Source organism: Rhinopithecus bieti, unplaced genomic scaffold, assembly GCF_001698545.2.
Source record: "Rhinopithecus bieti isolate Rb0 unplaced genomic scaffold, ASM169854v2 scaffold_1710, whole genome shotgun sequence".
NCBI classification, from domain to species: domain Eukaryota; kingdom Metazoa; phylum Chordata; class Mammalia; order Primates; family Cercopithecidae; genus Rhinopithecus; species Rhinopithecus bieti.
The window spans coordinates 557,721-572,414 of NW_016803559.1; the positions used below are offsets into that span (position 1 = coordinate 557,721).

Genomic DNA, 14,694 nt, shown 5'->3' on the forward strand with positions numbered 1-14,694 from the left:
ATGTTGGGATTACAGGTGTGAGCCACCATGCCCAGCCTCTTCAGGGATTTTCAAAGGCATTTGTTACATGTAATTCTGTATTTCATGATTTTGCAATGTGAAAATTACTGGTCTTAGGAAAATATGGACGTTGATTAGTGCATTCAGTTCTTTTCTGGAAAATAATAGTAAAAGTGTTTGATGTCATCATGGGTATGTTAGGCAACTGGTAGATACAGAACATTATTTATTTGAGGATTTTTTTTTACTTTTACTCCAATTATTGCTATATCATCAGTTTTTCAAGTTCTTTCTATAGTTGTGGACGAGCAGAAAAAATTAAGAAAAATTAGGTAGCAAATTAGTGTGATAATTCTAATAAATCTTAATGAGGCAACAAATTTGGGAACAATATGTGTATTAATAACAGCTTAGGAAAATTCCAAGAACAACATCAAAAGATGAGGTCAAAGACATTTTCCCTAGACTATAACTCTTCTCTCTCATGTAGAGGCATGCTAACTTTAAGACATTGCCTTTGCACTTATATATGATTTGATTAAATTAGAAAGTTTAAAAGATATGAAAACAGATTTTTAAATTGCATCATTTTTAGGCATATGGAATATGACAGTGGTGATATTTAGCAGATGAATATCAGCTTTTATTCTCTTAACTCGAATTACTCAATGGATGAAATGTTTAAGATTTAAGTAAACTTTTTATTTTTACAAGTTTCTTTCACTGTCTTATTGGAATTTGACTTTATAGTATTAGGTTTTAAAAATGTACTTTGTGCAGCACTGCCAATGACTGGGGATTATGGTGACAGATAAGCTTTAATGACCTGATAGAATTTTAAATAATGGCTGTAAAAATTAGTTTCCTTTGGCCTTTGATGTCATTGATATTTTAAAAATATGACATATAAAGAAGACTCTGAAGTGTTTTCTTTTCTTTTACTTTTAAAGAATGTAATTAAGAATAAAATACATGGAAAATATAGTTATATCAAGGAATACATAAATTAATCTGGAGAATCAAAGCATTGTTAGAAATATATTGCTTGAAGATTAACCTTAAAATTTTCATAAGTTTGAGGCTAATCATGCGTAAGTACTATGTGACTTGAGAAAAATAATAGTCTTTAAAGTGTTTTACAGTTTTTACTTATAGTTTTATATGCTACTGGATAAATCAAAGATACTAATGGTCTAAAACTATTTTACCATGTGGGACATTTCACCAGAATGTGGAATATACGGATGAATGGAATTTTGAACATTGCCCTAAATTTACATATAATTAATATTTAACTTAGAATGAAGACTAAGTTAGTATGAAAATGCAAATATTCCACCTACTAGGTGCAAGTAGCAATCCCCTATCCAATTATGACAACCAAAAATGTCTCTAGGTATTGCCAAATGTCCTCTGGGAGGCAAAATTGTGCTGGTAGAAAACTACTGATTTGAATAATATTGGCGCTGTTGTGTACTTTATATATTTGGCAAATGGTGAAGAGCTTCCAAAGTACTTTCATATAGCTTTTTTAATATGATCTTTAATGCAACTCTGTAAGTTTGGCAATGCCAGAATTCAACTTTAAAATAATGGAGTAATGTGGACTTACACTAAAGGCTTTTTTTTGAGGGCAAGTGTGTTCTGCTACATTGTGTCTTAGTCTCTTTTGTGCTACCCGAGACTAGATAATTTATAAAGAGCAGTTTATTTCTCACAATTCTGGCGGCTGGGAAATCCAAGATTGAGGAGCCAGCCAGCATGTGGCAAGAGCCTTCTTGCTGCTCTTGTCCCATGGTGAAAGATGAGAGGGTCAGGGAGAGAGTGAGTGAGCAAGTGAGTCGGCTCAAGAGGGAACTGAACTCATCCTCCTATTAGAAGCCCACTTCCATAGTAACTGCATTAACCCATTCATGAGAGCAGTGCCCCCATGACTGAAACACCTCTCGTTAGGCCCCACCCCACACACTGTGAACTGGGGGTCTAGTTTCCAGCACATGAACTTTGGAGGACACATTCAAACCATAGCACTGGTTAGACTTTCTGAAAATCCCCTTAAATGTCTTCCCTTGATGTTTCAGTTCTTAAGTCCATGACCACATCTCTGCTTCTCCCCTTTCCCCTTCTCGTAAACAGACAAACTCCTTGTACATCTCTTGGTCTTTTTCCGTATTCCATTGCTTTCTAGCTACTTCTCCTCACCCCTCCTGGATCTTTTCCTCCAGGTGCCTCTCTCATATTTTTCATATGTAGTATATTCTTTTCCCAGGTTGTTTTTTGCTTTGGCCGGAGGAGGGGGAGTATATGGCCTTGAGATTTTTAGTCTGTGTTTCAGTTTATTTTAACAGAAATAATACCAATATCTACCTCATGGGACTGTTGGGAGGCTACACTGAGCTAATTAATATATATGTAAAATATTCACCATGATACCTAGAACCTAGCGAGCACACAGTAAAGGTTAGTTGTTGCTGCTGCTGTTTAAATATGTCTTTTTTATTATCATCAGTGCACTGTGGTGAGACAGTGGTGTAGAAGAGATAGACGTTGACCTCAAGAAGTTTATAATTTCATTTTGTCTGTATAGAGTAAACAGTGACTCTCTAAGATTTTTGTATACCATTATGTTTGGAACATTTTATTTATTAGGCTATGAATATTCTTTTATTGGGTGTCACACAAATGACATCTTGTGTGGGAAAATGTTAGGTGTTATTGTGTAACTTCCTACTAAGAAAACACCATTTCCTCTGTTGGTCTCTTGCAGATTATAAGGAATAGAGAAATGCTGAGGTTATTTTGGGTGATATGGATTTATTGTAAAGTACATGATGCTAAAAAAAAAGTTATTCATGACACTTGTTAAAGATGGTATGGCAGACCGTATTCCAGAGGGGCCATGGTGACCAGTACAGGGATCACTGCAATGGGGTCTTTCATTTGGGGAGAGAAATTGGACTCAACTCCAACAAGGACAAATGGGGATTTAAAACCAAGGAGCAGAATGGAGGTCAGTGAATGGAAAATTACTGAGAGAAAGGATGAGGGGTTTCTGGCTAAACAGACCTGATAGGATTATTGCTGAAGGGAGGCCGTGGTGATAAGATAGCTCAGATATGGAGGGTGGTTAGACACCAAGGGTGGGGGATTTCTTTAAATTGACTTAGCAGCATTCTTGCTCAAACCAGATCTACGAGGACAGAGAGAGAAGCTCATGGTTAGGCCTAGTCAAGCAGAAGACTCAGAGGGGCCTGACTAAAGTTTTGGTCAAAGGAGAGAGTCTCTGTCAATGGGAAGTAAGATCCAAGGACAGCATCTCATGATTTGCACAATCACATTCCGCAGATAATGGGAACATTGTTCAGGATAAAACAACTACTTTGGTATCAGAACAGTTTGCTATGCTCATGAGTCAGTTTTTTCTTATCTCTGCTTTTTTATGGATTCTGCGTTGACTGTCAGCCCCCACTCTTTCCTTTTTTTCTCTTACTAATTCTGCTGCCTCAGGGCTTCTGTCTTCTATTCCCTTAGGGTTTCTCTGTGCTTTCTTTTCTCTGTTGTTTCTTTTTCTGGGTTTGCTATTTTGTATTCAAACTACTTTCCAATGTACTCACATTTAGAAGTTGACTAGAATTGTATCTAACTGGAAGTGGAGGAGGGAAGATGCATCATTCCTCCTTCTGTTTCAGAGGAGCAGGTGCTGAGAGAGGAAGGGAGATGACGGACCAGGTCTGTGGGGATTTCTAGATGCAGATTCTGTTCTTCTAACCTGTGCATTTGGACTTCTTTGCAACTCTTCATGGTAATGACCCTCCTCACAGGTCTGGAAAAATGACAGTAGTCATTTCTACTGAAATTATTGCTGTCATAAAAAATCTTAAAGGCCATGAGGAATGGGTTCACAGACACATTCACTTGGAGACAAATAATTTTTGCTTCTAACAGAAATGGAATGTTGTCTGCTGGCTTGACCTTTCTGTGGCAAGAATAAAGCCTTATTCTTAGGAAAGATCATAGTTATTGAGTCATATTGGGTGTTCCAAGGACAAATTTCTGAAAAGATGCAGAGCCATTGAGAGGTTTTTCCAGTCAGATAGCAATCTGATCTTCATAATAAAGGTGTTGGGTTCAGTACTCTTAAGATAGACAATCATCATGCTTTAAATCTTACACATCCTTTTAAGCTGTCCAAGTCAATTATCTGTTTGAGAACAAGCAGACAATTAAGCATTCATTTGGTTGAAGAATCTTAGTGTTGTTCTAATTTTGGTTGTTGCTTATTTTTCTTCTTGATTTTACATTTTACCATAAAGAGATTTTGCTTACCTAATCACTGGCATTTTTTTTATATGTGTGTATGTGTTATTAGATTATAAAAGGAATTAAGATCGTGCAAAATGCAATAATACAACAAGATGAGCGACTGGCCAAAGCAATGGTCAGCGATGGTTCCTTTCATATTACCCTGCTGGTGATGCAATTATTAAACGAAGATGAAGTAAACATGTGAGTAATATATCTTTCTTAAGTATAATTTTCCAAATTATTACTTTAATATGAGTAAGCACAGCAGAACCCAAAGAGACATTCTAAATTTAAAGTAGTCTCTATAGAATTTATTCCAGTTAATAGTTAATATACAGAATAAACTATATAAATATTCTTTTTAATCTAAACTTTTAAACTCTGTTATGGTTATCAACTGGTAGCCCTTGGTTATGTAATCGTTTTGTCCATGCTCATATTATAAGTACTCTGGACTTGACCATTTAGGTTAAAACTTTAGATGCATATTCTGGAATCATGGCACAACCACCTCTTATTATCTGCCTCGCTTTGGGCAAATCATGTACTTTCTAAGTAAATAATAGTACCAATATATGCAAGAGCTCTTTGCCTAGGGCCTGGCACATAGTAGGCACTCTATTATTAGCTATGAGAGCTGCCATTTTACTAGGCCACTGGACAGTTTCAGTTTCACCTTAGTCATTTTAGAGTCACTGTACTCTACCTACCGCCACTGCCCCCATGTCAGGGTTCTGCCATAAATGTTGAAGACAAGTCATTGATTACTGCTTTCCAGTCTGAAAGAAACCTTGTTCTTCCCCCAATTTTCTGGGACACTCTTATCTGTACTTAGATTTTCCCTTTCTCTGTTACCTCCTATGTAGCTCACTGTGTTAAGTTCAAGCCTAAGATCTATGGAAAACCAAAGCTAGGATGAATTGCAGGTTGCTTTTGTTATCTACTTTGACAGCTATATCTCCTGAGGGAATGAGGAGCAAGGCTTGAATTAGGAAGGGGTTGAGGAAAAGGTAAAATAAAAAAGGATAAGATGAAACAAATTAATAACTAAAAATATCCAACCCCATTATGATTATTGTAGTTATGTCTTTTAAACAGTAGAACCTCATGTCTTTAGAGGTCAATCTTATGATCTGTCCCGAGCCGATGTACTCAAAGTAGCCTTGAGCATCCTGCAAGGACAGAGAGGAGGGGAGATTTTACTTGCCTAACTTTGATCTCTTTGCCAATCAGAAGAAAAAAGCAGTTCTCTGGTGCTCTTGAAAGAAGAGAATCCAAAGAAGATGCTACGCAAAATGAAGGGTTGAGAGAAGGGAGTCGTGCTCTGTGTGTGTTAGAATGGTCAGGATTCTCCAGAGAAAGAGCACCAATAGGAGCGTATCTATGTAGAGATCTATCTATGTCTGTGCAGACATGTATATCTTTATGTAGAGAGATTTATTTTAAAGAACTGTCTCCCATGATTGAGGGAGAAGTCTGAAATCTGCATGGCAGTCTGGAAGGGAAGTTGATGTCTCAAGACCGTAGTCAGTCTGGGGACAGAATTCCTTCTTAGGGGACTCCAGTCTTTTCTCTTAAGGCCCTTTAGCTGATTGGATTGGGTCCACACCTATTCTGGAGGGGCAGGGGTGTCAACTTTTAAGTGATGGTGAGGTTCAAGGTGTGACCTCACTGTGGGGCAGCTAGAATGGAATTGATGAGGTTTCTGGGAAGACATTGTTTATGTGAATGATTTATTAAAAGTCTCTAATTTTTAACTTTTTATCCTATACTGTATAATATGTTAGACATCTAGATTGTCCATATCTTGTCCTGTATTGATTCCTAATTTTCAAAGTCTAATATCAAGTTTTAGTTGTTTAATAGTATACCGATCAATGGATTGGATATGGAATGTGCAGATACTTTAAAAAAATCATTAATTTCTTGAGGTAGATGTCACCTAAACTCCTTTGTGTCCTTATAGTGTAGAAGAAAGGAATAAAAATATATTAGGCCAAGCCCGGCTGCTGATTTGAAAAGATAGGTGTCCTGTCTTAGTTTGAAATACAACCTTTGGGTCTGAACTCCAGTTTGAGAATTTTGTTTCTTATATACATTTACTTTTTACTTACTTTACCTTAAAGAAGCCTTTTCATAAGCCCCTCTTGAAAACATATTCTATTTAAAATAATTCAAAAATTAGTGATACTCCCAGTAGACGCTGATTCCTTCTTACTCTGTGAATCAATGGCATCTTATTAGCACAAATTTACTGATTTATACTACTAGAGAACTGGAAAAATGGACTGAATTTAGACAATCTATATTTCTTTAAAGAATAACGACATAGAATTCACTGTCTCTGAAAAGTCTTAACCTTTCTCATGGTCTGCTTTAACATATAGTTTCATTTAAAACAAATATCTTGAATTCCCCAACTTATAAATGAACCAGGAGTAGCTGTTCTGTTATCACATGCTTTAATTCATAGCACACAGCGAAGGAAAATACTGACTTAAAAGTATGTGCACTGTTTGGATGAACATAACTACAGTTAGGTAATAGTGAATTTAAACTGGATTTGGAGGTACAATGAGACATGTACCATACTTATAGCTATATAATTTTTCAGAGAAATGAGACTGAGTATCGAAGTCATAGGTGAAAATCAGTTAAAAACTTTACATGAAGACTAATTTCGAAATATGAAAGATCAAGAAAATGCTGAGTTTTTCAAACACTTGGCTGAACAAATCACTGATCAAATAATTTAAACAATCCACTGGCAATCCACTGGAAGGGTGTTTTAAAGCCCTGGATGAATGTACTTAGTTCTTTTTTAAGTAATTGCTGCCCTCTAGTGAGATTTCATTTTTTTTTTCAAAGTACCTATACCAAAATCTCTTCAAGGTAGAAGTAATTCTAATTTTCCAAATATCAAAATCTTGTAATGTCCAATTCAGTAATATAGCAAACATTTGTTTTTATTAAGAAAAGTGTGGCTGGACGCAGTGGCTCACACCTGTAATCCCAGCAATTTGGGAAGCCAAGGCGGGAGCGTCAGTTGAGCCCAGGAGTTTGAGACCAGCTTTCACAGCACAGGGGAACCTCTCTATAAATAATTTAAAAAAATAGCCAGGCATGTTGGCATATACCTGTGTATTCCAGCTACTTAGGAGGCTGAGGCAGGAGGATCACCTGAACCCAGGAGGTCAAGGCTTCAGTCAGCTGTGATCACACCACTGCACTCCAGCCTGGGTGACAGACAGAGAACCTGTCTGAAAAAAAGAAGAGAGAAAGAGACAGAAAGAGAGAGAGAGAAAGAGAGACAGAGAAGAAAATGAAGAAGAAGAAGAAGAAGAAGAAAGAAGAGAGAAGAAGAAAAGATATAGCACTTCCAACACAGAGCGGCCATATAATTGCATAGGCTAAATAGCTAAAGTATATATGGCAAACTTACAATTACAATTGGGGAATATAATTAAAGTTGTATTTTATTTGAGTCTAAGTATAGCAAATTATCTAATTATAGAGACTGTTGTATTTTAAGAGATAGTGTGTTTTAACTTTTATTAGAGTGCCTCACAAATAGTATGTACTGTAAAAGCGTTAGTACTTTCATCAAGAATCTAGAACATGACACCTAATGTAAGATAATGTAATCTAATGTAATCTCTTGTAGGTACTCAGTTTTTTGGGATATATTTTCAGTAATTTTTTGAGTTGTTCATATTTCACTTGATTAAACATTTTTTGGTAAACTATAAAATAGTGTCTACTTTCATGTCTTTAATAGCAATTATAATTAGGTAAAGATTTCTTTACTTCTTCCATAGTTTTTGTTTAAAACTGTCTATCAGTTTTAATCATAAAGTTTAGATTTAGAAGGTATTTTGAGCCTTAAAATAATTAGTACAAATATCAAAATGAATTCATCTTTCTAAAACTGGTATTTTGTTTCTTATTTGGTTTTGTATATTTTATTACTTAATGTGTTACTGAAAAATGTATTATTTCTTACTAGTGGTATTGATGCTCTTTTGGAATTGAAACCATTCATAGAAGAACTCCTCCAAGGAAAACATTTGACTTTGCCCTTTCAAGGGATTGGCACTTTTGGAAATCAGGTTGGATTTGTGAAGCTGGCAGAAGGGGAGCATGTAAAATCACTTTTGGAGATAGCAGGTAAAAGAGCAACACACTCATATGAAATCTTGTCTGTTGGAGAAGCAATATTTTTCAATTTCGTAATAGAGACTTGACATTTTTTAATTTTGAAAGATGATGGACTAGACTCAAGTATTTTTTAGGACTGTCCCAATCATAAGTCTGAAGGATTTCAGTGCTTATCATAACATTTGACATACAGTAATTGGCACTTGGTAAGTGCTGAATCAGTGAATAGGAGTCACTGGTTGCCTATTCAAAGGCTTGTAGGAGTTGTCATTCCCATTCCAGAGAGCCAGTTGGTGAATCAGCAAGGTTTCCATTTATGCTGCTCCCCTCCACCCACTCCCCTGGAGGGACTACTCTCTGAGCAGAAGGCCCATTGGTGTTAGCAGAAGACCTCACATGTGTTGAAGAACATACTGCTTTGTGCAGCACAATTGAAAGTGTCAGGGAATTGGAAGCAGAAAAAATCATAACCTGGTTGAGTGACTTCAGTTTGATCCAGAGATAATAGGTTGGATATTAGCCTACATGCTGTGAGAAATTTTTATTTTCACATCAGTTCATGTCATGTCATGTCATCTCATTGCAGGTTCAGTAATCCTTGGTTCGTAACACACTTGCATCATTGGTCCATGCTCTGTGTTTTTTACTTTCTATCTATTATTCCTTCTACTGTTTTCTTTCTCTGCCCCCTCTTCCCTCTTTTCTTGCCTCCATCCCTCCTTCTCTTTATGTATCTACGCTTCTCTCTCTATCTCTTAAAAAACAATGTAATAATAACCTGGGAATCTACCACCCCAAACAGAAGCTAGTGCTTCGGTAGTAATCTAACCATATTGTCCTTTCAGTAATGCATCCTTTGGCCTTCCTCCAATTAAGTTCACTATCATCCTGAAGTCAGTGTTTACTTCCTTTTATTTTCCCAGAGTATTTGCATTTTCATTTTAGTTGGTTTTAACTTAATACAAAGGGCATCGTGTTGTATGTGATCTATTGGGACATCCTTTTCGCTTAATATTACATTGCCTCTTTGCTGTTTAATAATTGCCTATTTTAAAGTGTACGTTTGGCAGGGAGTGAGGATCAGGTTTCATTGCTGGTTTTTCTTTTGTGTTCTTAAGATATTTGTGATAAATATTTTTGTGAATGTCAGTGTTTATATAGGGCTGGATTATCATTTAGATTAATTGTTAGAATGACATTTAGTGTAGTGTCAATTGTGCTGTCTGGTACATGGTTTAAGTTCACTGAGTTCATTATCCATTCAGATGTATCAGAAGTAGAGCTATTTAGTTATCTTTTTAGTAGAAGATTTCTGTTACGTATTTGAAATACATTTTACATAACAGCATTTCAATTGGGTTGCAAATGTGAAATTCACTATTCTTATTATTATTAGTGACACAGCCACATTCATTTTAGCTAAGGTTTTTATAAATTTATTACCTCTAAATTTCATTTCTTCTACATAATGTTGGGCCCAAGGAATAATAATTCATTCCTTTAGCATGCAATTAGCTGGTGCCAGCTAGATACTTGGGATAGAAAACTGAAAAAATAAAAAAAATTAAGAAAAAGATCCTTTTTGTCTAAGGAGCTTATAGCCTTGTGCAGGAACAAACAGGCAAGCAATTACAGTGCAATATAGTAGTAACAATAATTTTTGTAATGAGAGGCAGAGGCACAGAGTATAGTGGGCACACAGGAGAAGGGGGCTGGATTGAGGAAGATTTCATAGGAGAAATAGCATTTGAGTTAACATTTGAAGGGTAAATACAGGTTTTCTGGTTGAACAAATGGGAGGAGTGTATTCTGGGTAGAGGAAACAGCATATGCAAATAAATCAAGTTCTATTCAGGGACCTACAAGTAGTTTAGTGTTACTGAAGTATAAATTGCAAATCTATAGATATCATCAAATGAGATTCATATGCTAAAGGGAGCAGTGAAGGTAAAATAAGGGCATGAGTAGAGTGGTGAAAGTTTAGAATGGTGACTAAGGGAAATGGAAGGGGAAAGTTTAATAAGCAGCATGTAATGGGTTGCAGAGCAGTGCAGAAGGTGCATTTGGGATGAGTGCAAAAATTTGTAATGGTACTAATTTGTGATCTTCTCAAGGACTATTCGAGGATTTAGCTATGGGAATGGAGAGGGGAAACTGAATTAATACATACTTGAGCACTTGTATGGAAGGTGTGGTAAAAAGACAAAGGAACAAGACTGTCAAGAGAGTGCCAGAATGTTTGATGTGATCATTATTGGATGTACATTAGAGAATGCAGTAAAGTCTGGATGGGACTAATATTTCGAAGGAGAATAGAGTAATAGGACTGAAGAAGAGAGTTAATAGAAGTTCAAGAGTGAGAAAGGAAAATCAGGAGGTGTGATCAGAGAGCAGTATATTGGATTTTATGAATTGAGGAGCTTTCTGGTTAATAGAGAGTATGTAGAAACTTCGCTCGTTGACATCACAAAGAAAAACAAATGATGGTTAGAAGTTTTAAAATCAAGAGAAAGACAGATTATTAGGTTTCATAGGAGAAACTTATAGCTTCAGTGAAGTCCCAAGGTACATGATCAGTATACAAAAAACTATAAATAATTATTTTTTTAAGAGGCACAATTTTTAATAACAAGAACAGTAGAGACATGTAGGAATAAATCAGCTAAAGGATATGCAAGACTTCTATGGAGGAAATATTTTGACTATTCCATCTTTACTAGGTATGTTTATCGTAACACTTTTCCCTTTTCCTTTTGTAAAGACAGAGTCTTGATCTGTCACCCAGGCTGGAGTGCAGTGGTGCAATCGTGACTCACTGCAGCCTTGAGCTCCTAGGCTCAAGCGATCCTCCTGCCTCACCTTCTTGGGTAGTTGGGACTACAAGTGTGTGCCACCATGGCCAGCTAATTTTTTTTTTTAAAGAGTTGGGGTCTCGCTATGTTGCCCATACTGGTCTTGAACTCTTGGCCTCAAGCAGTTGTCCTACCTCAGCCTTGTAAAGTGTTGGGATTGCAGGCATGAGCCACTGTGCCCAGCCCCTCCTTTCTTTTTCTGTTTGTTGCAAGAGCATCTGTTCCTCTCACTGAGAAATACATTTCTAGACTAAGCCAGACCATCAAAAAAGTTGCATATGTACTTAGACAAAATTGTGTAAAACTTTGTAGAACTGATATTACAGAATTGCTTTTACTATAATTCTTTTGGCATTATTTGATGATTTTATAAGAAAAAGATTTATGGAAATTCTCTGTGTTTATTTTAAGTATTAAAAATGTTGATTATATCTTGTTAAATAACATGAGTTGATTAGAAAAAGTTCTTTTTGACCGGGCGTGGCGGCTCATGCCAGTAATCCCAGCACTTTGGGAGGCTGAGGTGGGCAGATCTCGAGGTCAGGGGTGACCAGTACTCAAGATCAGCCTGGCCAATATGGTGAAACCCCGTCTCCACTAAAAATACAAAAAATTAACAGGGTGTGATGGCACACCCCTGTAGTCCCAGCTACTCAAGAGGCTGAGGCAGGAGAATCACTTGAACCCAGGAGGCAGAGGTTGCAGTGAGCCGAGATCGTGCCACTGTACCCCAACCAAGGTGACAGAGCGAGACTCTATCTCAAAAAAAAAAAAAGAAAAAATTCTTTTTAATTTTAATATCAGGGCTATTTCTTTTGAACATGTTGTTTTTTACCTAATGAATGTTGAACATTTAACTTGTGTCTTTGGGTTAGAATTAGTTACTTGAAAACTTAGAATCTAGTTTCTTGTGTACTTCAATTTAGAATATAGGATTTAGAATTTAGAATTTAGAATACGTTATTCTTTTTGTGCACTTATCTCATACCTGGCTTCATGTTTTCTTTACAGTTTTAGTTTCCCTTTGTCTCATTTTCTTTATTTTAAATTTACTTACTATAGTGTACTCTTCTTTGGACTTATCTTAAGTCCTATTTTTAGGGATAGGGTGAAGCAAAACGTGTAAATAAGCATCCAAACAAATAAGCAGTATTTACAAGTCAAGGAGTACTTAAAATCATTAGTTGGCCAACGAGAAGGCAACTCTAATTCGAGGGCACATCATTTGGGACCAGTGCCCACAGTTAATCTTTTCTTCCTGGCTGCTCTGGAAAAAATGCTAAACTTAGAGCTTTTCTTTGGTAATGTAAACATCTCTGCACTCAAGAAACATTTCTAATTAGTCATCCATCCATTGTTCTTTTAAATAATTCACTGGGTGCTTGCAACGTTGAGAATTCCATCCATTCTTTGCAAATATTCTCACAAAGGCATTTTCCAATATTGATGAAAGATCCATTGTGTGCTGAGGAATGTGAAGTCTCACCAGCTTTAATATGAATATAAGCCCGAAGATATTGGTTTGTTATTACTGCTCCTGTGATTCCTCTCTTTATTCCAGAGGTATTGGATACTGTTGATTAAAAATATTTATGGTTTTTCAAAAGTTTCAACAAAGCATTATAACAAATAGAAGCTGAAGGGAGAACAACATTCTTTCCCCTCATACAATCGCTGTTATACTTGCTTTTAATCTTTTATGTGTGTATTGTACTGTTGTTTTTGATTATAATTTTTATGCACTTTTATGAGAAACCTAAATAATTGAATATACATGGAAAACATTATTCACTTACTGAAGCAACATGTATTTATTAATTATTGGGGACGTACTGTGTCAGGCATTGAAGTTTAGATATAGCCTCTATTTACGTAGTGTTCAGATATTCAGAATGTTCAGCACATGGAATTTTTGTCAATATTTTACTTCTTTGGATATATTTTTAAAAGAATGCCTCCGGCTGGGGACAGTGGCTTGTGCCTGTAATCCCAGCCACTCAGCAGACTGAGGTAGGAGGATTACATGAACTCAGGGGCTGGAGGTTACAGTGAGGTATGATTGTGCCACTACACTCCAGTCTGGGCAACAGAGGGAGACCCCATCTCAAAAAAAGAATGCCTTAGGATTAGTACCACTTCAATGCAACAGTATCAGTAAACTGATTTAATATTTGTTTTTGTATCATATTTTATACGCTGTTTGGTCAACTGATACATTCAAACTTTCAGAAGAATATATTCCATTGACCAAAGTTTCTTAAAACTTTGTAATAAATTGTATGTATATGCCTACACAGGAATATTAAAATTTTGTTCATTCAAAATAGTGGAGACAGAGCTAGTCTGACTTATTGTAAAGCAGGAAAATTTGTAAAGAAAGTAATTCTAGTTGACCTTTGAACAACATGGGGATTGGTGCCCAGAACCCTGCATAGTCAAAATTCCCCATGTAACTTTTGACTCCCCCAGAAGTTTACTACTAATAGTCTACTGTTGACTGAAAGCCTTATTGATAACATAAACAATTGATTAACACATATTTTATATGTTACATGTATTATTAATATATACTATATTCTTGTGATAAATAATTTAGAGAAAAGAAAATGCTATTAAGAGAATCCTAAGAAAGAGAATACATGTTTGCTGTTCATTAAGTGGAAGTGGATGATCATAAAGGTTTTCACCCTCATCATTTTCACATTGAGTGGACTGAGGAAGAGGAGGAGTGAGTCTTGTTGTCTTAGGGGTGGCAGAGGCACAAGAAGTGGAGGTGGAAGCAGGGAGGCAGGATAGGCAGGCACACACGTGTAACTTCTGTTGAAAAATATCCATATATACACCAAGCAGACCTAATAGACATCTACAGAACTCTCCACCCCAAATCAACAGAATATACACTCTTCTCAGCACCACATTGCACTTATTCCAAAATTGACCACATAGTTGGAAGTAAAGCACTCCTCAGCAAATGTAAAAGAACAGAAATTATAACAAACTGTCTCTCAGACCATAGTGCAATCAAACTAGAACTCAGGATTAAGAAACTCATTCAAAACCGCTCAACTACATGGAAATGGAACAACCTGCTCCTGAATGACTACTGGGTACATAACGAAATGAAGGCAGAAATAAAGATGTTCTTGGAAACCAGTGAGAACAAAGATACAACATACCAGAATCTTTGGGACACATTTAAAGCACTGTGTAGTGGGAAATTTATAGCACTAAATGCCCACAAGAGAAAGCAGGAAAGATCTAAAATTGACACCCTAACATCACAATTAAAAGAACTAGAGAGCAAGAGCAAACACATTCAAAAGCTAGCAGAAGGCAAGAAATAACTAAGATCAGAGCAGAACTGAAGGAGATAGAGACA

The 14,694-nt window shown here is 36.3% G+C and overlaps 1 protein-coding gene across 5 annotated transcripts in view; it reads left to right on the forward strand.

Moving 5' to 3' along the window:
• The window catches only part of AKAP7 (A-kinase anchoring protein 7), a 155,076-nt gene that overhangs the window by 24,160 nt on the left and 116,222 nt on the right, over nucleotides 1-14,694 (forward strand). For all 5 annotated transcript variants that reach the window (XM_017888610.1, XM_017888597.1, XM_017888603.1 and 2 more), the window contains exons 4-5: nucleotides 4,370-4,506; nucleotides 8,312-8,472. In XM_017888610.1, the coding sequence (XP_017744099.1) occupies nucleotides 4,370-4,506; nucleotides 8,312-8,472 (298 nt within the window). The remainder of the gene's footprint in view (nucleotides 1-4,369; nucleotides 4,507-8,311; nucleotides 8,473-14,694) is intronic.